The following is a 24,970-nucleotide window of genomic DNA, read 5'->3' as shown; positions in this document are numbered from 1 at the left end:
AGCGGATGCCCAACCGCCATTCCAGTTATATCAAGCGGCCATGCACATACTTTTCATTTTTTATTTTTTGGCAAGAGCAAGGCACCCGGAATGGCAAGGCCCCCAGAGTCCGAATGCAGCTTTTTGTCTGGGCTAAAAAATATCATCTTGCGCCTGTCCACATCTCACACGAGGAGTGTATTGGGTGCAAAATGGAACAATGCACATCCAAGCGCAAGGACTCAGCGACACTCGCATTCCTAAAACGGCCCGATTGGGTATAGACAAAGCCGAGAGAGAAAAAAGAAGAAAGGTATGGATTCCCCTGCCTGGCACTATCGCCGGGACCGCTGTACCTATCTATTCTCAGCTGGAGATATCTTAGCCTGTGTTTTTCTTGCTGATTCAGCATGTATTTCTGCTCCTCTTGGATCGGATTGGCCTGGCTGCACACAGGCAGACTTCTCCATCTGCGCGTGATAAAACAAATAACCGACGGCTAAAGCAAAAGCAGGTTTAGAGACTGTGATTGCCTGGTCTGCCAAGCTGCGAAACCAGCGAGACAAACAATAGTAATTTATTCTCTCGCGACCAGAAAGTCGAGTGCACTTAAATAATCTGAAAAATTGCAAGAAAAACCACATTTTTGTAAGGTCCAGCCCGAGCAACCAATAGCGTGCACTGGCCGTATATGGCAGCACCCATCATAGCAAACGAACGCCTTTAAATCATTTTCAATCCGGTTCAGCTGACCAAAGGCAGTGTCAGCAATAAAACGGCGTAGTATTGATTTTGTAGTAAACGATGCTATTAATTATTTATTAATAAGACGATTAAGACTCAAACTGAATACTGCTTCTTCTCAATTCTTGGTCTGCCAGCTTGGTATTTAAACCATTTCAAGACAAGTGGGCGCGGTTGTGTTGCTAGTTGTAGACACCAATATAAAAAGGTGACATGCAATAGAAACGTGCTTTGATATCAATCAGCATTCAATAGTGATCAATGACACCGATTATTATGTTAAAGACATATATATTGAACAAAATAAACTAAAAGAAACCTAAGGGATGAATAGCCTCCACTGTTTATATCCATTAGTATTTATGTGTGCGTGTAAATTCCTGCATATCCAAGTAGGGAATTAACTAGCGATTGATTCATTAATCAATCGCCGGAGACAGGCCGAAATTCCTTATATCACATCAAGCCTCCATGCACTTTGGATTCCAGCAAGCACAAATTAGGGTGCGCTGCAAATTGGCTCTGTTAGCACGAGCGCAAAAAAACAGTTTCGAACAGCCACAAATAAAATTTGCATGGCCGCCCAAAGTGTTTTTACTCTGTTAAAATTGTACGCACAGTGGTTTGTTTGAAAATGCAAACAATGCACTTGTTAGTTTTAAAAGTGCTAAGATCATTCGCGTGCCAACATGCCCACACATACAATGTGCTATTACTTTAGTTGCAAGAAAACTTGCCCTTTCATGTCACAGGCTTAGCAACGATGGCTACATACTGCCAGCAGCCCGGGTAGGAGAGAAATAACAGATACATCGAACAAAATATCAAACAAGTAAATTTTTAAACTAAAATCGATGAGCAGCCTGAGCACGAGCTTTAACGAGAACAGTGGACGCTCATTCGACAAGAGATATAAGTAAATGTCAAATAGCTTGCACACTTCACTGTATTTGCTTATTTATATGTAAAATACTCACCAAGCTAGAGAACACATTCCTAAAAATACCAGCATCTGACAAAATCTCTTCTTTGTGACGTCGATTAGGGCGATGCCACGTGATGCCCGCGATTGTTGATAATCGCGGCTGTATTTTATTGTTTGCGGGTTTCGACTGTTTAAGGGAAGCGGCTTAGCTCCCTTATAGTGGATTTTGATAGATTGTATTTGATAGACCATTTATTGTTATTACATTCTTTATCTTTTGCACCAGTTTTCTGGACCCAATCTTTTGTATTAAAAGTCGAGGAATACTTGGTTTATATAGCTTGATTACCAGACGACATTTCCACAGCATGAGGTATAAATATATCCAAAATCGCTATTTGATAATTGCATTCGCTGCGCCAGTACCACTGTGCTTCTCTTTTAAACTCGGCATTTGAAAAGTAATTATCCGCTAATAACCACTTTATTTTTCAACTGCCAACACAATTAAAACAAATACGAGCGCTTTAACAAACCAAAAAGGGTTATTCGCTTGGCCATCAATAAAAAATCCAGCTTTGAAAATCAATCGCCATACTTTTGTTTTTGGCCACACATAAATTCAAAAATTGTACAATACAAAAATGATACTCCTTACATGGACTCTGATATAGCTAAATGTGCGGTTTGCTTTACTCTCTATTTACTGTTAAGCTGACTGTATAGCTGATGGTTTTCAGTTTTCAGTTTTCAGTTTGCAGCTTGCAGTTTGCAGTTAAATGTTTAATGTTTAACCTAAAGGACAAGTTGCTTTTATTCAACAATCCAGTCGGTTTATGCACAACCCAAATTGGTCAAGCCAACGCCTGCCTTGTCATTTCTGCAATCACTAACCAGGGCAGCAATTACAGGCGGAGGCTGAATACAAGTGCAGTGTCTAAAAGTGTTCTTTATTTTACTCAGCTCTAAATATAAAAACGGTAACTATTTGCTAAAAAAAACATGTATGCATTGCAGAAATATAATTTCGGTTAATTATTTGAATTGAACACAGCTATATTATCTATTTGATCTACCGGGAAAGATATTTGCTAGCGGAATTGAAAAAGAGGCAATCAATAAAAACTTGAACCAGCTTAGGCATGTCTGGTTTTACTTTTTAGTAGCCACAATATTTTCAAAACTAAATGTAGATATCTTAAAACATTGGAATACCACCACACAACTTTCTTTAAATTTTAATTTGGTATCTTTACCATATTCCTCGTTCAAACGTTTATATCCATCATTAACCTTTTCGGCAACTCCTATTGTTTTACCATTTTCTGTGGATCTGTTTTCCAAAATATCAGTTGTCATGACAATATTTTTGGGATCAAGTTTGACGGGTTCACAAGTGTTCTCTTAGCCAGCAAATAAATGTTACTAGACGATACCCCCTACGCTCAAAATCGCAGTCCTTGAATGCCTGAAGATTGTTTTCTACATCCTCCATTGTCTTGCCTTTATCTATATATTTAGCCTGTTTCAAATGTTTTTCAATCATAGTGGTGGTTGCTTCTGACAAGCTAAAGTTTTGCGCGTGGAATTCTCTAAATAATGACGGAAGAGTATTGTTGCACATGCTGAAGATATGGAAGTGGATGTTGAGGTCGAGAATCGCGAAACAGGTTTCTACCTGCGTGCCGATTGATAGGACACTAATTGGATAATGCAGGCGTAAATTAGGGAGGCATTACATTGATGTCCAAACATGCTCCCCATTTTGCAATGCACACGCATGAGCGTACACGCACGAAAACCACAACATTGACTTGCCAAGATACCGGTCTGCTTGCAGAAGATCCAGTTCTAACCAACGGAGCGCACAATTGACAATGTGCACAACAAAAGCGACAAGGCACACATATAAGATGACGCCGGCCCTAGTAGTATTTTAGAAACATCAGTAATAAAACCTTTTATACAATCACCCCTGCCTTTTAACACTAGACACCTAGTGCTACTCACACCCCCTCTTACTATAACAGTATCCTTACTTTCAGTCTCTTTCATGCCTATAAGCTTTCTGTTTTTTTAGTTTTATTTCTTGATTCAATAAGGTAAAATATTAGAGCAACCGTTTTTATAGCAAATGAAGGGTACAGAAAATGTGTGTATGAATGAGAAGAGTAATTAAATTGAACAAATGTAAATAGCTGGACTATTTATATTATTTTAAAGAATACCAAATGTAATGTCAATAATGTGAGTGAGATAATAAAAGTATTATCTCGACATTCCTTATATTTACCTACATTTTTCTGGCACATTTTTTCTTATTTTGATAGGACCATGCCTACACGTTTATGTTGTGAGCCCTGATCAGCTAATCATATACATGTAAGGTTAATCAAATCATTTATATACAACGATCAATTTGGCTCTTTTTAGATCACCCACTCCAATTAGCTTGTATTTGGATTTACAAAAACAAACGCAAAGAAGCTAGTTTTTGCATACGCACGCGACAACAAGATCGACGTATTGCAAAAAACAGATCAAATTTCTAAAAACAGTCAGATAGCGAATATATATTTTTAATATAAAAACTACGAGCGCTCGTGCTCCACAGTCATCGCAACAATAGCAGCACCCACACCGGAACCATCCTTAGCCAAATGCAGCCTGAGCCTATTGTTAACAAAATCGTCACCCAAAAATGTTCTCGAAACATTATAGAGATCCTTCTCGAAATTAGGATAAAACTGGTACATGGAGCCATCAATACCCACCGAAAGGGGATTCTCCATCAACTCGGGGCGAGAAAGCAAAACAGCAGACATGGCGGCAGCCGACAGACGCACTCCTCGGGTACCAATCATGCCGCATACGTTCTTGACAACCTGGCGATCGACAAAAGTGGTCGGCGGGATATCCAGCGTGGACTCCAAAATAGTCTTGACGCCTCGTAGGTCCTTAGAGTCATCCGCTACAATCTCCGACATGTAGGCGGTATCAAAGGTGTAGGACTTGTTGAGGATCTCAGACGAGCGGCCCTCGAAGAGCAAGCGCTGGTCGACAAGCGACAGAATGGCATTTCGTGCCACTTCGCCGAGGAATAGACCCGAGATCATCTTCTCAAAGACCTGCAGTCCGTGGTTAGATGACTTGCGGTTGAGCTTGTTGTCGTGCATCGTGTATGGCAAAACCTCTGTGGCATTATCAAAGGCTCCCCACTCCATGTTAACAACCATCTCGCCCTTGCGATCTGCGCCAGTCCACTTGGGAATGTTCTCCATGTTCTCCCAGTACGCAGCATTTGTACCAGTTCCAAAGATTATACCCATCTGGGTATCAGGGTGCGAGTACCCAGAAGTCATCAGGGTGCCGACTGTGTCGTTAAGCACAGCGACGACCTCCACGGGCACATGGTTGCGCTGGAATGCCGACTGGGTCAAGTTGACCACATCGCGACCGACCGAGTTGGGCACAGTAAACCCCTTGTTCCACATTGAAAGGTTCCCCGACGCAATGCCGGTCTGGAAAATCGGAAACGAAAAAGTGTACCCACAAGGAATAGTCCTCTTCCCAGGTGCCGGGCTCAAGCCATGCTCCTCGAGGAAAATGCCTACACAGTCGGCAATGAAATCCCAAAGCCTGCTCTCCTTGGCATCCTGCGTGATGGTGAACTTTTGCTGCACCAGGCTATACGTGGTGTCGCCATTCAGGGTCACTTGGCAGACTCGCAGGTTGGTGCCGCCGAGATCCAGCGCCAGGAACGTGCCCGTTTCCTTTCCGGATGGACGCCGGCGGACGAACGTGGGGATCATGGGAAGGGCGTCCTTGTCGTCGTGGTCGAGACCTGTTTTCATTGACTTGTGTAGCCCGACAATGATTTCGCGGATCTTGTCGTCTGTAACTGCAAAGCTCGCTGCCATGGTCTTGAGGTTTTCATTGAGCTCGTCGCTACCATCGGCAATGAGGTAGGGCTCAATGAACGTGTTGATGTCGTTGGTGTCGGCCATTATTGGTGACTGGTAAAAAATGTTTATCTGGCCGAGGTAAGCAAAAAAAGTAGCAGTAATGTATGTAGTGGTAATGACAGTGGTAACAGGCAGCGAGAAAGAAAGGAAAAAAGAAAAAAGATAGAGAGTAGAATAGTTGGAGGGTGGGAGAAATAAACGATCCTCCTCGGGTGCTTTGGAGAAAAATGAATACAACAGAGCAGAGCAGAGCAGAGCAGAACAAAACAAAACAAAACAAAGCACAATTAAAAAGCAGGAGTGGGGGAGTAAACAGAAGAAAGCAGATTGCTCTACATCTCCCCTGTCTGCCCATTTTTGTTGAAATCACAGCAACAAAATAAAAAAGAAGCATATTGGCCTGGGCCAGAGCAAATACCTTCAAGCGCCTGTTTGTTTGTTGCGGCTGACACGCGGCCCGTCATAACTAACAGAGGTCATTCAAACAACGAATGCGCCTATTTTCTCTCACAAACAGAGGTCATTCATACCTCACGCTGACGCTTGTCCGAAGAGATTGCCCCGGGCGGTTATCGTCAGAAAAATGAGCGCTCTGGCTTCCATTGGCTCTTATTTTGCCGCACATATATCTGCACCTGCATATTTACCTATTCCTAGCGGCCTGCTCATAGAACCTACTCCTGGCGGCTCTGCTCCTGGCAGCGCCTACACCAGATATCAGCTGTCTGGCTGATCAACCTGCAAATAAAAGCAACGGGTTTCGAGGTGGCATCTGCGAAATTAACACAATCACATGAGGAAATTGCAATTAAAAGCAGCACGTGCCATGAGGTGATCCAAGTACAACTTGGCTTTGCTTTGTGGATCACATTACTGCCATCACATGAAACGGAGAACAACACATACCAAAAGGAAATTATAAAAAGCATGGTAACAAGAATGCAAATAAATAAAAAAAAACTAATAAGGAACAAAAAAATACAACGGCAGGCTGGAGAAAAGGGATGAAATTTAACAGGAGTTTTCGTACATTTTGTCATCGAGGTTCATGCGGCTAAACCCGCCATTGGCCTGGAGAATGCTCAGTCCACCAGGGCCCATCCCAGCATTGCTCCGCGAGCGAGCACGGCTGGTGACCACGCTAGCAGCGCTGGGCAGGGTGATAGGCAGGGCAACGGGTCTCGATACCAGTAGTGGCGACGAGGGGCCTGAGCGTGACACAGGTAGAGCAATCGAGCGTCCGTTTTTGCCAATGGCGATCTGCGCGCGCAGGCCGGATGGGGACATGGCCAGGCGCTTATAAGGGTGCATGGATCTCGATGAGCCCTGGGTATGCAACGACTCGGCGGGCGACGCGTTGCCATTGCCATCGTCAATGGACTTGCGCTTGGCCGGGCGCGCAGTCGACACAGCTAAAGTGGCCAGCGAGGTGGTGTTCATCTGGTGACTGGACACGGATGAGAGCGCAGGAGAGGTCGGAAACAGAATATCGCGCGCCGGCGCACTGCTGCTTGTGATGGCAGCTGGAGCCGTGGCAAAACCAGGCTGGTTGCGCAGGGGCGAGGCCAGCCCAGCAGTGGCGACCACGGTGGGTGAGGATGAGCGGGCCATTTGATCGTCGGGTGTCTTGGGTTGGTTGAGGTGTGCTGACGAGGAGCGCAGCCACTCTTGCACGTTGGTGTGCCGGATTGTCCGCGTGATTTGGCCCTCGTGCTCCATCTCCGAGGCCAGCGGCTGGCGGTCATCCTCGACGAGCGAAAGCAGCCTGAGAAACGCCTTGTTGCGCGGCACCGTCGCCGACTGCCGCCTGCCAGCCAGCCCAGGCATGTCCAACGGGCCGCTGCGCAGTGCCCTTGTTCTGTCGCTGGGATCCAGCAGGTCGCAGTCGCTGGCTCGGCAGCCGCCGTGGCTCGAGGCTGCGTAGCCTAGCGACCCCTCGTTGTCGTCCGCCGCCATCGAGTCCTCGTCAATGTCGCCGTCAAAGCTGCTGGCGTCCAGCCGCTCGCTCTCCTCATCATCGTAATCATCGTCGTCGTCGTCCATGTCTATCCGGTCAAGATCTACGGGCAGCCCCTGCGTGATACTGAGGTTGGCTGCAACCGACCCCCTACGACTAGACTCTATTCTCGCCGACCCGCCCTCGGCCATCGGCCCAACCGACAGCGAAGGCACGCCAGCCGCCCCCTGCACGCTCATCCTCCTCGGATACTGCCGCAGGTACCTCTGTCTGAACGTCCCATCTATGCTTGTGCTGGGCAAAGAATGAATCTCCGCCGAGGGTGATGTCAAAGGCAGCGTGTGTGGTTTTGTTTCGCCGAATATGCTGCGCGGATGCAAAGACTGAGGGTGGGGATGGGGTTGGTTGTTGCTGGGGGTTCGCGATATGCAGGGCGTCGTTGGCGCTGATAATGACAGTGACCGCTCAGATGAGTCGCCTAGCGCCGCTTGGAGGCTGCTTGTTAGGCTCAGCGGGGGTTGGTGCGATAATGTTTCTGAGGCTGGCGCTGGTGTCAGGAATACAGAGGGAGGGCGCGTCTGGCCTCTTGTTTGCTGCTGGTTTTGCTGATGCTGTTCTTGCTGGTGGAAATGGAGTGACCGTGACCGAGGCTGCAGTGGTGGTGTTATGCTTTGCATTTACTCTTTTCTTTTTGTCTCTGTACAAATTGAGTGCTCGTATGTATGTGTGTATCGGTGCCAATATCGATGTGTATCTTTGGCTTGTATGCTCTTTCGTGTTTCTTAAAGAAAAATAGTAAAACCAATAATGTCAAGTGGATTTGTGAGATATGAACGTGCAAGGAAACTAAGAGGGGAGGATGGTGGGTGGGTGAAGAAAAATTAAAGAAAGGTGAGAAAGAGAAGCTGTATGCCTTGTTTGATTGTGAACAAAAAAAGATGCGTGTATGCCAAGTACAGACGTGAATGTTTGCAATTTCCTATTTTTCTCGTTTCACCACTCGTTATTTCTTCCTTCTCAAAGCATTCGCCCTTCTTTTTCTCACCCTTTTCGATTTTTTTCCGAGCAAAGAGCGAGAAGGAAGAAATCCAACACCCCCCCCCCCCACCTTTAGCAATAAAAAAAATGGGAAAATGCTCACTCATACTCACGCAAAAAAAAGAGCATCGGCCCTGCTTTTGTTTGTTTCTGCTTGTTTGCTCGCTTGGCACAAATGGATTGAGCTGGATTGGATTGAATTCGATTGGGCAGCCTGCTGTCACAAAGAAAGTGCAATGCTGGGGGGTTTTGGATTTGGATCCTCTATTCACTCGCTTTTTCCCTTTGTCTTTCTCTTTGCCCAGCTGGCAGTACAAAAAAAGAGTAAAAGGAAGCCGCATTTTTCTTTCGCACCCCAAAAAAAGGAGAAAAAGAAAGAAGCCTTTTGACTCAACCAAATGCAATACAAAAAAGGGCAATTTATGTATATTGAAGCAGAATGTCACAAATACGTACATTTCTACAGCGCCATGGATAACAGCGACGCAACCACGACCGAGAAAATGCCGGCCAAACCTGTCCGCGAAACGAGCATACCCGATGCAACAGCAGCGGCACCAGATGTACTGGACGAAGAGGTCTGGCCAAAGGTTGTGGCCGTGGATTCCACATACTTGACCTTATTCAGATCAGCCACCGCCTTGAACACGCCGCCGGCATCGTAAAAGTCGACGGCGACAAAAGTGGGGAACCGGCCAGCAGCCCCGCACACATTAGCCTGCTGAACGATGCTCTCCCTGGTATTAATCGAAAGGGCACTGTTGTAGTCAGGGATCTCCACATTCAACCCGAAAATGGAGCGGTCGACGGAGACAAAGTGGTTCATGACCAGGAGCGGTTGGATAGCGGTGAGTGGGTTGCAGTCAAACGGCGACCCGGCCTTGACCGAGTATGATGTCTGGACGGCAAAGTCGCGGTCGTAGAGCAGCCACGGCTTGGACGTCGAGTCCGTTGAGGTGCTACCCAGCACTACGAGCCTCTTGTTCATGGAAATCATCTCGTTAAGCGTCGGCCACACAAAGGTACCGTTGCTGGTCGACGGCTCAAATGCATACTTGTCCAGCCCGGAGTCAATAAACGGCTGCGCCATATCCAGCGGCGAGAAGTTGTCCGCATTCTCGAGGAAAACCGTCACAACCTCGTTGGCATTACTGTCCAGGAACTTTTTAAAGTTTTTCAGCTCGTCTACCAGCGGGCCAGCATTAAGCACAGTGCAGGAGGCGTGGCACAGGGTAGGCACGATATCTGCGCGCTTTTCGCGTCTCAGCAGGGCTTTGCTGGGACTGTGCAGGTCAAGCATGAAGCCGCGAATTCCGTTATCCAGCTGTGTCTTTATGTCCTTGTTCTGGTTCGCTGCGATGTTGTCGCCCTGCGCGAACGAGTTGTGGGTGGTTGGGTAGGATACTTTGTCAAATTTGCGCTCGCACAGGTCGCTGTAGCCGTTGCACAGGCGGGTGCTCCGTCGGATTACGCCGCTGTGGTCCGTGTTTGGCTTTGGCATGGGCGGGTGGAACGAGCCCATTGCTGGCTCGGCGGCGCATGTTGCTGCGTCAAGCAGAACGTAGAGTGAAAGTATGATTGCTGCGCTGGTTTTCATTATCTATGGTTGAAGAAATAGGATATGTTTGTATGGAAGAAAGTATAATGCAATAAATAAAAAATGGGTGTAAAATTTAAAATAAAAAAGCGTTTGCGTGGTTGAAAAGGGGTGAGTATTTGTATGCTGGAGTAATGCCAGTGCAACGTAAAAGGATACGAAAAGAATGTCGCAAAGAATATAAAATAAAAAGGGCGTTGTTAACATTTTTATTCTATAGACATTCTTTTCCATGCCTTTCTGGAAAAAAAACTGCTTTATCCGCCTTTTGGTGCATTTCTTTGCTTTAAACTGTCGAGGCAAAAATTCCGTAGGAGCAGTTGTTGTGTCTAACCCTGAATATGTTTTTTATTAAAATGTTCCCAGGCGATTATGCGCTATGACAAGTCAAAACAATCAAGTCCGAATCGACTTATATTGCCTCATATTGCCTTACATTGCTTACCTTGTTTGCCTTGCTGCTTGTGTGTTGTCAAACTTGATACACAAAATCCAAATATGATATTTATAGAAATATAGCAAAGGAAAAGGAAAAGTACAGATAAATAGACAATAGAAAATTATTGAGGAACGGAAAGCAAAATATATATTTTTCTATCCAATGTTGCCTTTCCTTTGGTTGCAATCTGTTGTGTTTTTCTCCGCAAAATACACATTTTTCCACCCGTCTTGTGTTCCTATTTGATCCGCGTCAATTGCGGAAAAATAAAGAAAAACGCAATAGTTCTTCTTTAGAACACTCACCCTTGCCACAAAAAAAAACAAGGAAAAAAAACGCATCATCCGTTGACTGAGCCAAAAAATGCTAAAACCCAAAAATAAACAAGCTATTTATAACTTCCAAAAGATGTGACAATGCGAAATTGTGAATATTTTTATTTTATCTTTATTGGTGGTGGTTGTGGATCTGGATCTGAATCTTAATGAAAATGACGATGACATATTAAAATCTGCTTACATTAGATTGAACGCATTGAACATGATGGATATAACCCATGGCTTGGCATCAGTTGCGAGAGGCATCCAATGTATTAAACAGCGCTTTCTCTATGTATTTACGTCATCACTACAGTTCGAGCAGACAAGGTGTGACGCAGAGACTTCTTTTTTTGGTTTAGGTTTTTGTAGGCCCAGGTGCTCCCCCCCCGCTTAGTTTTCAACCATCAAAAAAAAGAAAAACTTTCTAAAAGTATGGAGAAAATGTGCAAGTCATCGGCTTTTCAAACCTTTTCATTACCTTTTCATGTTTTCCTTTTCTCTTTGCTAACTGGGTTTTTCAATTTGTAACATATTAAATTTTCTTTTTTCTCTTAGAAAAGAGCTACAATTTACAACCTAATATTATTATATTTATCTCCCCCCATTCGCATACTCGCGTGAATTTACAATGTTTGAGGGGGTTGTGGCGACGTTGCTCAACAGGTTTCTCGGAAACTACGTGACCAACCTCGAAACCGCACAGCTCAAGCTCGGCATCTGGCAGGGTGATGTGAAGCTCGAGAAGCTACGTCTAAAGAAAGACGCTCTGGACAAGCTTCAGCTGCCTGTCGATATCAAAGAAGGTACAGAGGTTGTTTTTCCCTCCCCCACTTAATTTACTTATTTTGCGGAGATTGTCTTGTCGATATCCATATTAATTAGAACCCCCACTCTGCTCCCACAACCCCTTCCACATTAATTCAAACACACATGTAGGCTGGCTTGGAACCCTGACTATCTCGATCCCCTGGTCGAATCTTAAGGGCGAGCCCGTGCGAATCCACATTGATGACGTGTATGTGTTGGCCACGCCGCAGTTTCAGGAAAACTTTGACCCGGAGCGCGAAGACGAGCGCGAGTACAAGCGCAAGATGCACAAGCTCGAAAACGACGACATTCTGCGGCTGCAGAAGATGACCGGGGCCAAGGGCGGCGCAGAGGAGGACACCAAGAAGCAGCAGTCGTTCACCGAGCAGCTGGTGGCCAAGATTGTCGACAACCTGCAGATCGTCATCAAAAACATCCACGTACGCTACGAGGACCACATCAGCAACCCAGAGCATATGTTCGCCGTCGGAGGCACCCTCGGAGAGCTCTCCGCCGTGTCGACCGACGAGGCCTGGCGGCAGGCGTTCCTGAATGACTCGGGCAACGTCATCCGCAAGATGCTCAAGCTCGCTCAGTTCTCCATGTACTGGGACACCGACTGCCGGACGATGCAGGGGCTGGACCACGAGGGGTTCATCCGGAGCTTTTCAGAGTCCATCAGGGACGGCAGCCGGCAGCCAATCCTGCAGCCCGTTGTGGGCATGGGCAAGCTAACCATGAACAAAAAGCCGACGCCCGAGGATGTGCGCACACAGGCCGAGTTCGAGTTCGACCAGCTGGCTTTTGAGCTGGATAACGAGCAGTACGCAGACGCCCTTCTGCTTACCACAGCGTTTGACTATGCCATGCGCCAGCGCCGCTACCGCAAGCACCGGCCACCCCCCGGTGTGCGGCCCAAGGACGACCCACGCGCCTGGCTGCTCTTCGCCATGCGCAGCGTCTACGACGAAGTCCACGACCACAATTACCGCAAAACGTGGGATTTTCAAAGGGAGCGTAGGGATGACCGCCTGCTGTACATCCGCGTATACACGGCCTTCAAGGTCAACCATGGTGTGCTGCCTGAGATCGATAGGATGGCGCTGGACGAACTGCACAGAAAGCTGTCGTACCAGGATATTCGCTTCTATAGGGCGCGCGCAGAACCGGCGATTCGCAAGCAGCAGTACTTGATTCGCAAGCGCGAGAGTGAGCTCAACAAGGCTGCAGGTGGAAAGGGTGGCGTTGGTGCTAGTGGTAGTGGCGCTGGCGGCGCGGGCAGCGGTGTGGGCGGCAATGCCGGAATCACAGGATGGGTTGGCGGCTGGGTCAGCAGCTGGGTGACGGGCACCCCTTCGCAGCCCAGCCAGCCAACCAAGTCTGACTCCGCAACCGCCACAGCCTCTGGGATTGACGACGACGAGACAATGGAGGAGCAGATGCAGCTAAGTGAGGAGCAGATGCAGGAGCTCTACGATACCATTGAGTTCAACGAGGACGACGTCAACGATGCCGAATACGACCTGCCGCAGGAAACCATCAAACTGGCGGCCACCGCCATTCTGCGCTCGGGGTCACTCCGGCTTAAAGTTGACCGCAAGACGCGAGACCACACGTTGATGGGATTTCTATTCGACAGTCTCAAGATTGACATTCTGCAGCGGCCACAAAACCTCGTGGCTGATGTGTCCATGCACGGCTTTGAGGTTGTCGACGGCACACTGCCGGACACGCAATACCCGCGGATCATCTACGTCCAGAGCGACGAGCACGAGGTTGTTGCCCAGCCGGACACAAGTACGGGCATGGGTGTAATGGATGCCGTGGCTGATGCTCCCGGCGGGCTTGCAGGTGCAGTTGCCGGCGACAATTCCAGTCAGAAGAGCGGATCTGTAAATGTCACCCAGGACCCGTTTATGCAGATTCATTTCGAGAAGGACCCGCTCGACGGACACGCCGACTCGGTGGTCAACGTCAAGGTCAAATCGCTCAATGTCATTTACCATCCGACCGCCGCCCGCGCCATCATTGATTTCCTCGAGCCGCCCTCCAGCGCGTCCGCCGAATCCGTGCACGCGCTTATCGCCGCAGCGTCCAAATCCGTCGCTGGGCTGCGCGACCAGACCCGCGCGGGACTCGAGTACGCCCTGTACAAGCACAAGACAGTCGATGTCAAGGTTGATTTTGACGCGCCCGTGTTTGTCATTCCGCAGGACATGCTTGATCCACACAGCCAGGTGGTGGTGTTGGATACCGGGTACCTGACTATTGAGTCGCAGCTGGTCGATAGCGCAACGTCTGAGCGCATTCGGCAGAAGCAGCACCAGGTTTTGTCGCCTGAGGAAATGCGCGATTTGGAGAGCCTCATGTATGACCATTTCGACATGAAACTGCACAGTACGCAGTTGCTTGTTGGCTCGGATCTCGCCAGCTGCATGCAGGCGCTGAAGGACGGCGTTTCTAACACCAGCATCCATGTGGTCGACCGCATTGAGCTGAACTTTGACTTGGGCCTGTGTATTTTGAGCGAGCCACCGCTGCACATGTCCAAGATAACCATTGATGGCAGCCTGCCGTCACTGCAGGTGTACTTTTCGGACCGCAAGTACAAGGCCATCATGGGCAGCATCGACCTGATTCTCGAGGCCATGCAAGACGATCAAGTGGATGTCACACTGCAGTACGAGGCTGGCCAGCTGGCGACGGCTTTTGGTGCAGGCGGCATCTTCCTCAATGCCGACCAGGCAGTTGACTCCGACGAGGCACCCGACGCCGAGCTTCTTTTGGCTGCCAACGACAATGATATTGTCGGCGACACCAGTGGAAATGGCAGCGATGATGACGCCAAATCGGATGCCGGGTCGGCCGATGAGTTCTATGAGACCAACGAGCAGGCCAGCGATCCACGCGGCGGGCTTTCCGCAGGCCGGCTGCGGCGCAAGACGCGCGAGACGCGGACGGATATTGGCAAGGAGCCCGAGCGCACCCTGGTCAAGGTCAACTTTGCCGTGGACAATCTGGTAGGGTTTATTTGGCGCACGCACACGGATGGCCGCGAGGATCTACATATAGCCGATATTGCCGTGACCGGGCTGGCTATCGAGTGCATCAACCGGCCATTCGACCTTTTCGCCAATGTCACTATTCACCAAGTCACGCTGGAAGACCATTTGATGCGCAACACCGGCAGCAACAGTAGTGGTGGCGGTAGTGGTGGTGACCAACACGTGTTTGCGCTGACCTCGGATATTGCGCAGGCCGACGCTAATGGCGAGACCGACAAGAATCTGATTGCTGTCAAGTACCACAGGTGCCAGGCCGACCACCCTGAGTTTACGACCACGTATGAGTCCATCGGGCAGACTGTCAGCGTTGACATTTCGTACCTGAACCTGATGGTAGTGCGCAAGACCATTCTCACATCGTACGACTATATCCTCAAGACGTTCACCGACGAGGGCGGCAGCTCGCAGCAGTTGTCGTCGCAGAGCAGCGAGAAGCAGTCGGATAAGTCGAAAAACGGCGCAGACGCAGACGCAGACCCAGAGCCATCTGATCCGGCATCGTCAATATCACCATCGTCGTCGTCGTCAGAGAACGTCAAGTCGCTGATTCAGCAGGCACTGGACACTATCCGGGTGGACATTCGATTCAAGGGAACGGACTTTAGCCTCTGCCACGATGACGGCACACCCATCGCCCTTCTCTCTGTGACAGCAGCGACAATGCGCGTCCTAGTGACCAGCGAGATCCTTCTCGAAGCCAAAGTAGGCAACATCCAGCTGACCGACCAACTCGACCTCATACCCACGCATACGCATAATCACTACCCACAGGGCCACCTAGACCCCCAGCGTCTGCTCATGTACATCAAGGGCGATGAGCTGGCGGACCTGCGATACGAAACATTTGATCCAAAGTCGCTTAGCTACCCGGGGCACAACGCTGCGGTTAAACTGCGCCTGGGCGCCGCCCACCTGGCCTTTATCGAGCGACCGATTCGCGAGCTGATGCTTTTTGGGTCGAGATTTTCTGCTATGCACGGGCTGTTCGAGGCTGCCAGGCAGGCGGCGGCCAATGGCACAACCCAGCTGACGGAGGAGATGATGGGCGGAGCGCAAAAGTATCATTTCGACGTGGCCATGTCCGCGCCCGTCATTAGCTTCCCGCGCGACGGCTTCGTCCCCTATGATGACACGGTGTCCGACGCCAACAACGCGGGTGCTCTGGGGGTTGACATGCTTGTAGCCCAGCCTGGTGAGCTGACTATTTCAAACGAGTTCACGACCGTGCGCGAAATGGGAAAGGACTGGGACGTCAACCATATATCACTCGGTCTGCGCCGCATAGGCATAAAGACAGTGTTTATGCTGGACGAGGAAGAAGACCCCAGCGAGCACGGCAGCTTTGGTCAGCGCAGACAGCAGGTGCTGCAGATCCTCGAGGACGTCGACTACAAGATGGACATGCATATGTTAATGCAGGGCCATATTCCGGGATGCCCGCGGCCAGTCACAGAGCTCATTGGCATGCTGAGTCCGATCAAGATGAAGCTGACAGAGTATCAGTACAAGATGGTCTATGATCTGTTGGGTGTCATTGGCAGGGTGTTCGTGACGGACCCGGGGGCGCCGGATATCCCCGACCCCCTGACTGGCGATCAGCTGCTGGATTTGGATATTCTGCGCGAGAATCCGGCGACAAAGCAGGCGCAGAACACCCGTCAGGCGCTGGCGAATCTCGGGCAGAGCTGCCACGCGGAATTCCATCAGCAGCCAAAGCAACAATCAAAGCAGGCGGAATTGGAAGAGGTCAGCGGGCAGTTTGCCACAATTGATCTGTACGTAACCCTGGCGACGATTCAGCTGGAGCTGTTCCGCGGCAGCGGGTTCAACCTGGACAGCATCCAAAGTGCGTCGTTCACGCGCATGGACATTAACGACTTTTCGATCAAGTACCGGTCCAAGGCCAACGGCGACAGCAAAGCAGAGATGGCCATCGTGGCCGTCCGCGCCTACGATACGCGCCCAGGAACCGAGAACCAGTTCACGCAGATAATCAGCCCGACGATTACCTCTGGCGGCAACAAGGACACCAAGGGAACCAAGGGCACTACACAGATGGAGACCTCCACCTCGGTCGCTGCTGCTGCTGATGGTGCTGCCAGTGGTTTGCAGCAGATTAGCCACGCGAGCATGCACGCGATTGCGCAGGACACGCCGATTGAGGAGGATGCCACCAGCCCACAGCTTGTGTGCCATATTGACATGCGGCCGAACCAGGATATGGTTGTTCTGCTGACACTGGACAGCCCACGCATCATCCTGGTCCTGGACCACGCGTTCCTCCTGCTGGCCTTTGCCATGAGCGTCTTTCCACCGGTACAGCCTGCCTCTCCCACACCAACTCAGCAGCAGCAGAAGCAGCAGAAGGACACCATCGGCAGCAGTCCAGAGCCCGGAAGCTCCGGCGGACTGATCTACAAGATCGACGTGTTACACCCCGAGATCATTCTCCTGGCTAATCCGCAGAGCCGCTCGTCCGAGGCGCTCATCCTCTCGATCAACCAGATCATCCTGGCCCAAGAGGGCATGTTCTGCGCAACCCTGGACGAAATTGGCGTTTCCCTGTGCACAATCGACCGGCGCCAGGAGACCAGCCGCAATGTTATGGATCCGTTTACAGTCATCACCACAATGGACAGTCGGGAGGTTCCAGCGGACCCGAGGCGCGGCACGCAGCATACACAGATTGCAGACGTGTCTGTAGATGTTGGAAATCTGCTTTTGCGCCTGGGGATCAACGACATCATCCTGATGCTCGACATATTCAACACTGCTATGGAGCTGATGTACAAGAAGGACGAGGCCGCCAGCAAGATTGTGCCCAGCCCGGAACAGCCTGACGCCAGGCACATGCGCAGCTGCACACTGCCGCAGCAGCAGGGCTCGCCAGGTGCCCAGAGCGGCAGCGGCGTGTCGGCCACATCAGCACCCGCCGTGCTGCGCAGCACCGCTGGTGCTCCACAGCGTGACGGCGCGCGCATAGTCAAGGAGACAATGCGCGCGACAGTCGCGTCCCTGCGCATCGTCGTTATCCGTGACATGTTCGGACTACCAGTGTACGCGTGCACGGCAAAGGAGTTCCATGTGGATGTCAGCGACTGGTCAGTGGGGCTGCGCGTGCAGAGCAGCCTGGTGCTGGAGGCGTCGTACTTCAACCGGCGCAATACGCACTGGGAGCCGTTTGTTGAGCCATGGGGGTTCCGCGTAGCGCTGGCGCAGGGCAGCGACGGGGCGCAGCGTATTGATGTTGGCGCAACAGACCGACTGCTAGTTAACGCGTCGCACGCGTTTGTCGAGGAGACCTTGGGGCTGGCGGCACAGTGGGGCGACGAGATGGCGCGGCACGAGGCGCGACAGAAGCAGGGCGCGGCGCCGGTCGGTGAACGCATGCCGTACGTGCTGGTCAACCGCACGGGAGTTGACTGTCATGTGTGGGTGGATCTGGCCGAGGGCGCGACGGCGCGCGGCGAGCGCATTGACACGACACCAGTGCTGCTGCGCGACGGCGCCAGCCTGCCGTGGCGCTTTGAGGACTGGCGGCGGCGACGCGAGCAGCTGGAAGCTGGGTCGCACCATCTGGGCGTGCAGTTCGCCAACGGCCAGTGGGAGTGGTTGCGGCGTGTCCAGGTTGATCGCGAGGGCACGCGCTACTACATGCTAACACCGGCGCTCGACGGTATTCAACACCGTGTGGCTGTCGATGTGCGGTTGGATGCCGTTAACTTGGTCAAGCGCGTGGTGTTGCGCAGCCCGCTGGTGGTTGAAAACCAGACACGCGTTGCCATGGAGGTTGCCATGTGCGACTACCGCGGCGAGCTGCGCACTGACTCGGCTATTATTCAGCCGGGTGACGAGCTGCCGCTGCCCATTATGTTCTGCCACCAGTATGCTGTGCGCGTACGTCCCGAGCCCGGCTTTGGCTACGCATGGAGCAGTCAGTACGTTTTTTGGCGCGACTTTCTGGCAGCCGACGCGCGCCCCGAGCTTTGCTGCCTGCCGCAGCACCAGAGCCAGAGCCAGAGCCAGAACCAAAACCAACAGAGTGACACGGCGCCGTTCTTTGTGCACTTTAGTGCCGAGTGTGACACGCGCAACCCGGCGCTGTACAAGTACCCATTCATGCGCCTTGTGATGACGCCGCCGATGGAGATCGAGAATCTCCTGCCGTACGCCATCGACCTTCTAGTTATCGACAAGACCGCTGGGCGCCGCTGGGCCGGGTCGCTGGACCGCGGCGGCACCGCGCCGGTGCATGCCGTGCAGCCCGGCCACCTGGTTCTCCTGAGCATCCGCATCCCCGACGCCGGCTTCGACCGCTGTGAAGGTACGATCATTGAAACCAGCGATGAGGACGAGTACCCGACGGACGACGAGCTGGTAATGACCGACCGCCAAGGCGTGAAGCTAGGACTGAGGCTGCACCGCATGGACATTCCGCGGTCCGGCGGCCAGTGCCGCCGCATCAGCATCTACGCACCCTATGTTATGGTCAACCGCACTGGCCTGCGGCTGTTCTACTCCAGCAAGGGCTTTTTCAAGGGCCGCTCGGCTGTGGCCGGCCAGCAGGGCGACGGCAGCAGTGAGGCACCAAATATCGGCGGGCAGAGCAGCCGGCCGCTGATGTTCTCGTTTGGGTCCTACGACCTGCGCAACCGCGCGCTGGTGCGTGTCGCTGGGTCAGAGTGGAGCCGGCCGTTGAGCTTTGACGCCCTGGGCAGCTCGACCGAAGTAACCATCGGGTCGAGCAGCCGGGTGGCGGACACGCACCTGGGCATGGAGATTGAACCGGGCCGCGGCCGCTACTCGCACACGCGCGTGGTGACCTTCACATCGCGCTATGTTGTCAAGAACATCACGGGGATGCCGCTGCAGTACCGCACGGTGTACAACACGGCGGACGCTGAAGTACTGGCGGATGGTGAGCGCCGGCCACTGCACACGCTGCACCGCGCCCGCCGCCGGCTGCTGACCATTGCGACAGCAGCAAAGGACCCTGAGGGCCACGCGGTGGCGGATGTGCGCGGCGCCCGGTGGTCGGCGCCCTTCAGCATCGATGATGTTGGGAGGGTGTTCATCAGGATGCCCCTGGAGGGCCACACTGCCGGCGATTGGCTGGAGGTACTGGTCAAGGTAGATATTGTCCTGGAGGGCGCCTGCTTATTTGTCATTATGCAGCGCGAGGACCAGTACTGGCCCTACCTGATCGAGAACCGCACAGCTACAGACATTGTCGTCTGGCAGTACCCCGAGCGCCACCAGCACGCAGACGCCGGTGGAACCAGTGGCACTTTGCCCGATGCTGGGTCGCAGTTGCCGCGTCGGTCCTCAATCACCAACACGTCGCCTTCGCCGTCGCCGCCGCCTGCAATGCCCATGATTCCCAGCCGCGCATCGACGGGCCAGGCGGGAGCCAGCAGCGAGCGGCAGTACGTGATCCCCGCTGGATCGACGCTGGACTACGCCTGGGACGTGCCCACCGCTGGCACAAAGCTCCTGGTCATTAGCGCCCAGGGCAACACGCGCCGCATCAGCCTGCAGGAGATCGGCGAGCAGCGGCCGTTTATTTTTGGCAAGCCGCCCCTACCGCCACGCCGGCCCAGCGCCATTGCGCCAACGAGCGCTTTCGCCGCTTCTGGGCGGTCCCTGGCAGATTACACGATGAACATCGAAGTGGTAGCCGCTGGCCCGCGTCAGGTGCTTAGACTCACCGGGTATACACCCGAAACCAGCCTATACACACCACTTCAGTTCGCATCCTCGCCCAACGCCCTCCAGGCGGCAGCCGTAGCCCCGCGCTTAGCGCGTTCGTCTACGCAGCAGACCGCGGTGAGTGTCGGGTCGCGGCTCACAGCGGGCAGCGGCAGCGGCAGCGACAAGTTCGAGGTGATTGACGGCGATGAAAAGACCAGCCTTGTTTTCCGCTTTGCGCTCGAGGGTGGCATTGGCGTGTCCCTGATCAATAAGTACTCGAGCGAGATTCTCTTTGTGACGCTCGCGGATGTTGAGCTCAAGTACACGGACTCGACGTCGAACCAGACCTTCAAGCTAACTGTGAAGTGGATTCAGATCGACAATCAGATCTACGGCGCCCTCTACCCAATTGTCCTCTACCCGACCACCCTGGGTGTCACCATGGCCGGGGTCTCCTCCCCACCCGCCCTCCAGGCTGTTGCCGTCCGCGCCAAGGACAAGTCCTATGGTGTCGAGTACTTCAAATACGCCTCAGTCCTGGCCCAGGAGATGTCTGTGGAATTGGACGAGGACTTTTTGTATGCGCTATTGGACTTTGTCAAGTTCGATGTCCCCGGGTGGGGCGGTTCCGAGAAGGAGGATGATGTTACGGCGCTGGATATGCTGGATTCGGCGATTCCTGAGGTCAAGGCTTTTGAGGAGGGCCAGCAGCTGTACTTTGAGTTTTTGCATATTCAGCCTTTCAAGCTTAATATGTCCTTTATGCGCACTCAGCGCCTGGATGTTGGTGGGGATCCTACGACCGCACGGTACCCGGCGGTAGCCTCAGCAGCGGCATCCCGCACTGGTGCCAGTGGCGGTGGCGGTGGCCAGAGACCGGGAAACCAGGGCGGGCTTCCCGGTGGCAATAGCAACATTGGTATTGGCGGCGAGAAGAGCGGCGAGGGCGTGGCGAGCAGCTCCGGACTGGTCGCCTATGCGATGAATGTTCTGACAATGGCTATCGGCAACATCAATGAGGCGCCGATCTTCCTCAACGCCCTAATAATGCAGAACGTCCGCGTCTCCCTGCCGATTCTCGTCGACCGCATGCACAAGCATTACTCCCAGGAGGTCTTCAACCAAGTGTACAAGGTCGTCGGCAGCGCCAACTTCCTCGGCAACCCCGTCGGGCTTTTCAACAATATTAGCTCTGGCGTTTCTGATTTCTTCTACGAGCCCTACCAAGGTTTTGTCATGAGTGATCGGCCACAGGATTTCGGTTTTGGACTGGCGCGCGGCACAGCATCGCTGTTCAAGAAGACCGTGTTTGGAATGACTGACAGCTTCAGCAAGTTCACCGACAGCATGTCCAAGGGGCTGTCCGCCGCAACGATGGATCCGCAGTACCAGTCGGAGCGCAGTATGAGCCGTGTGCGCAACAAGCCCAAGCATGCAATATACGGTGTGGCCCGCGGCGCCGAGTCCTTTGCCAAGAGTTTTGGCTCGGGACTCGCTGGCGTCGTTATGCGGCCGATTGAGGGAGCGGAGCAAGAAGGTGTCGGCGGGTTTTTCAAGGGTGTGGGCAAGGGGCTTGTCGGGGTGGTAACTAAGCCGGTTATCGGAATGTTCGACCTAGCATCAAATGTCACCGAGGGGATCCGCAATACCACGACAGTGTTTGAACGCGATCTGGACCGCCAGAGACTGCCCCGGTATATTGGCCGCGATGGTATTATCTGCGCATACTCTGGCCGTGAGGCTCTGGGCCAGGCGTGGATGCGGGAGCTCAACAAGGGTGCGTACGCGTATGACAACTACCTGGCACATTTGGAGCTGCCAGGATCCAACATGGTTGTGCTCCTGACGTACCAGCGGTTGGTCATGTTCCGTAGGGCAAAACCGGATGAGGCTGGGATGGCGGTGGGCGCTGCAGGGTCGTCGGCGGAGACTGGTAATGCTACGGGCGCTATTGGGGTGAGCGCCGCTAATGCGTCGAAGGCGCAGGTTGAGTGGGAGCAGGAGATCAAGAGCCTGCACAGTATTCAGCTCGAGGCCACTGGGATTTCTCTTAAACTGCCGGCCACATCAGAGGGGTACGTGCCCCCGGGTCCTTTTATTCCGATATCGGATGCTCGGAGCCGCAGGTGGTTCTACGATCAGATCAGAGAAGCTGTCAAGGCTCTGATTGACCATCGCAAGGAGCTCGGTTAAGACCCAATTTTCTTTTTTTTCCTCATCTTTCTCTCCTTTATCAAATTTCAATTATTTCACTTATTTTAGAACATTACAAATGAACGCGCCAGGTTGCGCGTGCAAGCGACATTAAAGATGTTCATCTCGCTGCAATCAATCGCGCCATCCTGCTGCGACTGCCTCATCTGTGACTGTGCCAGCGACTCAGCGACCCGCATCAGCTCAAAGGTATCCTCCGAGCTGAAAACCAAAGTGTCTCCCTCCAGCAGCGGAATCGAATCCACGAGCAAATCGCCCAGAGCATACGCCGGGGCAATCTCACACAGCAAAATAGACAACAGCACCTTGCCAGCCTCAACGAAAGCACCAGCCGCATACAACTCGTGGAAATCCCGGTACTTGCTCAAAAATTGCAATCCCTCGTGATGCAACAGCGAGCCCGAGCCCTCGGACAAAGATGAGGAGGCCATGACGCCGTCAATGGTGGGCCCGTAGGTCAGCTCGCCCGAGGAGATATACGCGTTCCATATTTGGTCGCAGATCAACCCAATCGAGTCGTGATCGCACACCTGTGCGAAATGCGCAATGGCTGCCCCCAGCCGTCCGCGCTGCCACTTCTGCCGCCCCAGCTGCCTGTGAATGCGGTCGCGCGCGCACTCCAGCGTGTATACTTCGCAGACACGCAGCACCTGCTCGGCCTTGCGGTCAGAGTCCAGGGGAATCCGTGTGACGTACTCCTCCATCACAAGGGCGCCCGCCACGGTCCGGCATAAACCCAGGTAGTCCAAGCCCACCCGCCACAAGTCCTCGTGGCCCAAGTACGACTCGCCCAAGGCCATCAGGTAGTGCTCGCGAGGATCCACCACAAACACCCGACGGCAAATATCTAGCACGCTGATATGATCCATCAGATCAGAAATGTGCGCTGAAAGCCAATGATCGATGTGGTCGCAATGCACGAGGAACTCAGCCAGGTCGTGATTCAGCAGAGCGACCAGCGCACGGTCGAGTTCCGTGAATGCCGACTCCTCAAACTGCTCGATAATGGCGCCCACCAGCGCTGGAAGCCGGTCGGCCCGCGCTGTGGGTTCGCTGTACAGGAGAGTAGCCCCCATGATGTCCTGCCACATCTCGCCCTCCGCCGCAATGGCATCGAGGTCGCCCCGCATAACCTCGCTAATGGCAAACAGTGCCTCCAGCGCCTTATCCTTGTCACCACCAGCGCCCCCATCCTTTTCGCCAGCGTCCCCTAAGAGACAGCCAATGGCCGTGGCATGTCCGCGCAGCTCCTCGTTCCACTGGCGCCAACGCGAATTAAATGACCCTGCGGTCTCGTCCGACGAGCTCAGCGGCATCTTTCGGCACAGCTGCGAGAGCGAACGTGCCCAGCGCGCTGCTGACGCAGACAGAAGCTGTGAGGGAGCCAGCCGCTCAAGCATATTTCCCAGCACTGAGACATGCCCGCGCAGCGCCAGTTTCTTTAAGTATGGCCACAGAAGCTCATTGCGAGCCAGATCATCGGCCGTTGGCGAGCCCCCGGCAATTCGGTGTGCGTCTTCAGCCAGGGGCGCCAGGAAATTGGCATTAAGCCACTCCATAAAATGCGGCACAATCGACGTGCTCAGTCCAGGGGTGTTGGTGGTCAAGTATATTATCTCCAACAAATGCCATACGGCGTGTATGGCGCGGAAAGTCTCTGCCTCCTCCTTGATAAATTCATTCGGGTCCGCAATATCCGCCAAAACTCGGCTCTGTCTCTGCATTGCCTCGCGATACAACACGCTCATCTTCACCAATCCCTTGATGCCCACCGCACTGGCAGTCGAATCATCTGCGCCAGCCTCCTCCATTAGCTGCTGGAGTGCGACAAATACCGCGTGTGTGTCGTTGATGAAGGCAAGTCGCGAGTCGGATTCTGTGCTTATGCCGCAAATATGCACCCGCTGGTCTTGGTCAAATGTAAGCGTGTCATTTGACAGCGATTCGCGTGTTTTTTTGCCGCCCACTGCGAGTGCCGTTTTGTTGCTGAGCGGGTGGATGGAGAATATTAAGGTGCGGTTTTGAGCTGACCACTCGGATTGGCGACCGGCTGGGAATAGCCCTGGGGAGAGGTGCGTCGCTGCCTCCTTGTCGCGCGAAACGACGAATCTATCGGTTGCCGTGTGTCGATTCTGCATTTCGATTGAGAAAGAAAAAATAAGATAAATATAAAAACCAAAATGTAAAATGTAAAATTAGAGGGAAAAAAACAAAGAAAAAGAATGGAAG

At 52.5% G+C, this 24,970-nt stretch overlaps 6 protein-coding genes across 6 annotated transcripts; 2 read left to right on the top strand and 4 right to left on the bottom strand.

Annotated features, from left to right (window-relative positions):
• Positions 1 to 4,239: 4,239 nt before the first annotated feature.
• BX661DRAFT_145468 (hexokinase-domain-containing protein) lies at positions 4,240 to 5,460 on the bottom strand (the record flags this gene model as incomplete). The annotated part of the gene is made up of 1 exon (XM_051533118.1): positions 4,240 to 5,460. One exon carries the CDS (start codon positions 5,458 to 5,460, stop codon positions 4,240 to 4,242), a length of 1,221 nt encoding a protein of 406 aa, XP_051389769.1.
• A 1,081-nt stretch (positions 5,461 to 6,541) lies between these two features.
• BX661DRAFT_186254 (uncharacterized protein) lies at positions 6,542 to 8,704 on the bottom strand. The gene has a single exon (XM_051536996.1). The coding sequence runs from the start codon at positions 8,245 to 8,247 to the stop codon at positions 6,625 to 6,627; it is 1,623 nt and encodes a 540-aa protein (XP_051389768.1). The 5' UTR covers positions 8,248 to 8,704; the 3' UTR covers positions 6,542 to 6,624.
• Positions 8,392 to 9,033, top strand: BX661DRAFT_54589 (uncharacterized protein). The gene has a single exon (XM_051539256.1). It carries the CDS (start codon positions 8,536 to 8,538, stop codon positions 8,995 to 8,997), a length of 462 nt encoding a protein of 153 aa, XP_051389767.1. The 5' UTR covers positions 8,392 to 8,535; the 3' UTR covers positions 8,998 to 9,033.
• A 35-nt stretch (positions 9,034 to 9,068) lies between these two features.
• BX661DRAFT_145424 (PLC-like phosphodiesterase) lies at positions 9,069 to 10,109 on the bottom strand (the record flags this gene model as incomplete). Its single annotated transcript, XM_051533115.1, has 1 exon — positions 9,069 to 10,109. The coding sequence occupies one exon, from the start codon at positions 10,107 to 10,109 to the stop codon at positions 9,069 to 9,071; it is 1,041 nt and encodes a 346-aa protein (XP_051389766.1).
• A 1,317-nt stretch (positions 10,110 to 11,426) lies between these two features.
• On the top strand, positions 11,427 to 22,753 carry BX661DRAFT_206960 (uncharacterized protein). The gene is made up of 2 exons (XM_051538644.1): positions 11,427 to 11,767; positions 11,901 to 22,753. Exons 1-2 carry the CDS (start codon positions 11,593 to 11,595, stop codon positions 22,718 to 22,720), a joined length of 10,995 nt encoding a protein of 3,664 aa, XP_051389765.1. The 5' UTR covers positions 11,427 to 11,592; the 3' UTR covers positions 22,721 to 22,753.
• Positions 22,754 to 24,962, bottom strand: BX661DRAFT_186246 (nucleoporin Nup85-like protein). Its single transcript, XM_051536995.1, has one exon. The coding sequence runs from the start codon at positions 24,877 to 24,879 to the stop codon at positions 22,786 to 22,788; it is 2,094 nt and encodes a 697-aa protein (XP_051389764.1). The 5' UTR covers positions 24,880 to 24,962; the 3' UTR covers positions 22,754 to 22,785.
• Between the last annotated feature and the right edge of the window lie 8 nt (positions 24,963 to 24,970).

This window comes from Kickxella alabastrina, assembly GCF_025024165.1.
Source record: "Kickxella alabastrina strain RSA 675 chromosome Unknown BX661scaffold_21, whole genome shotgun sequence".
Classification (NCBI taxonomy): Eukaryota; Fungi; Kickxellomycota; class Kickxellomycetes; order Kickxellales; family Kickxellaceae; genus Kickxella; species Kickxella alabastrina.
Note: the sequence above shows the minus strand (reverse complement) of the source record. Positions and strands in the feature narration are given on the sequence as shown.

Bases quoted from the DNA above. Each gene is read 5' to 3' on its own strand.
- BX661DRAFT_54589 (XM_051539256.1), top strand. From the start codon at position 8,536: ATGTTTGCAATTTCCTATTTTTCTCGTTTCACCACTCGTTATTTCTTC.
- BX661DRAFT_186254 (XM_051536996.1), bottom strand. From the start codon at position 8,247: ATGCAAAGCATAACACCACCACTGCAGCCTCGGTCACGGTCACTCCAT.
- BX661DRAFT_186246 (XM_051536995.1), bottom strand. From the start codon at position 24,879: ATGCAGAATCGACACACGGCAACCGATAGATTCGTCGTTTCGCGCGAC.
- BX661DRAFT_206960 (XM_051538644.1), top strand. From the start codon at position 11,593: ATGTTTGAGGGGGTTGTGGCGACGTTGCTCAACAGGTTTCTCGGAAAC. The intron at 11,768-11,900 runs GTACAGAGGTTG...ACACACATGTAG, and splicing joins GCCTGTCGATATCAAAGAAG to GCTGGCTTGGAACCCTGACT.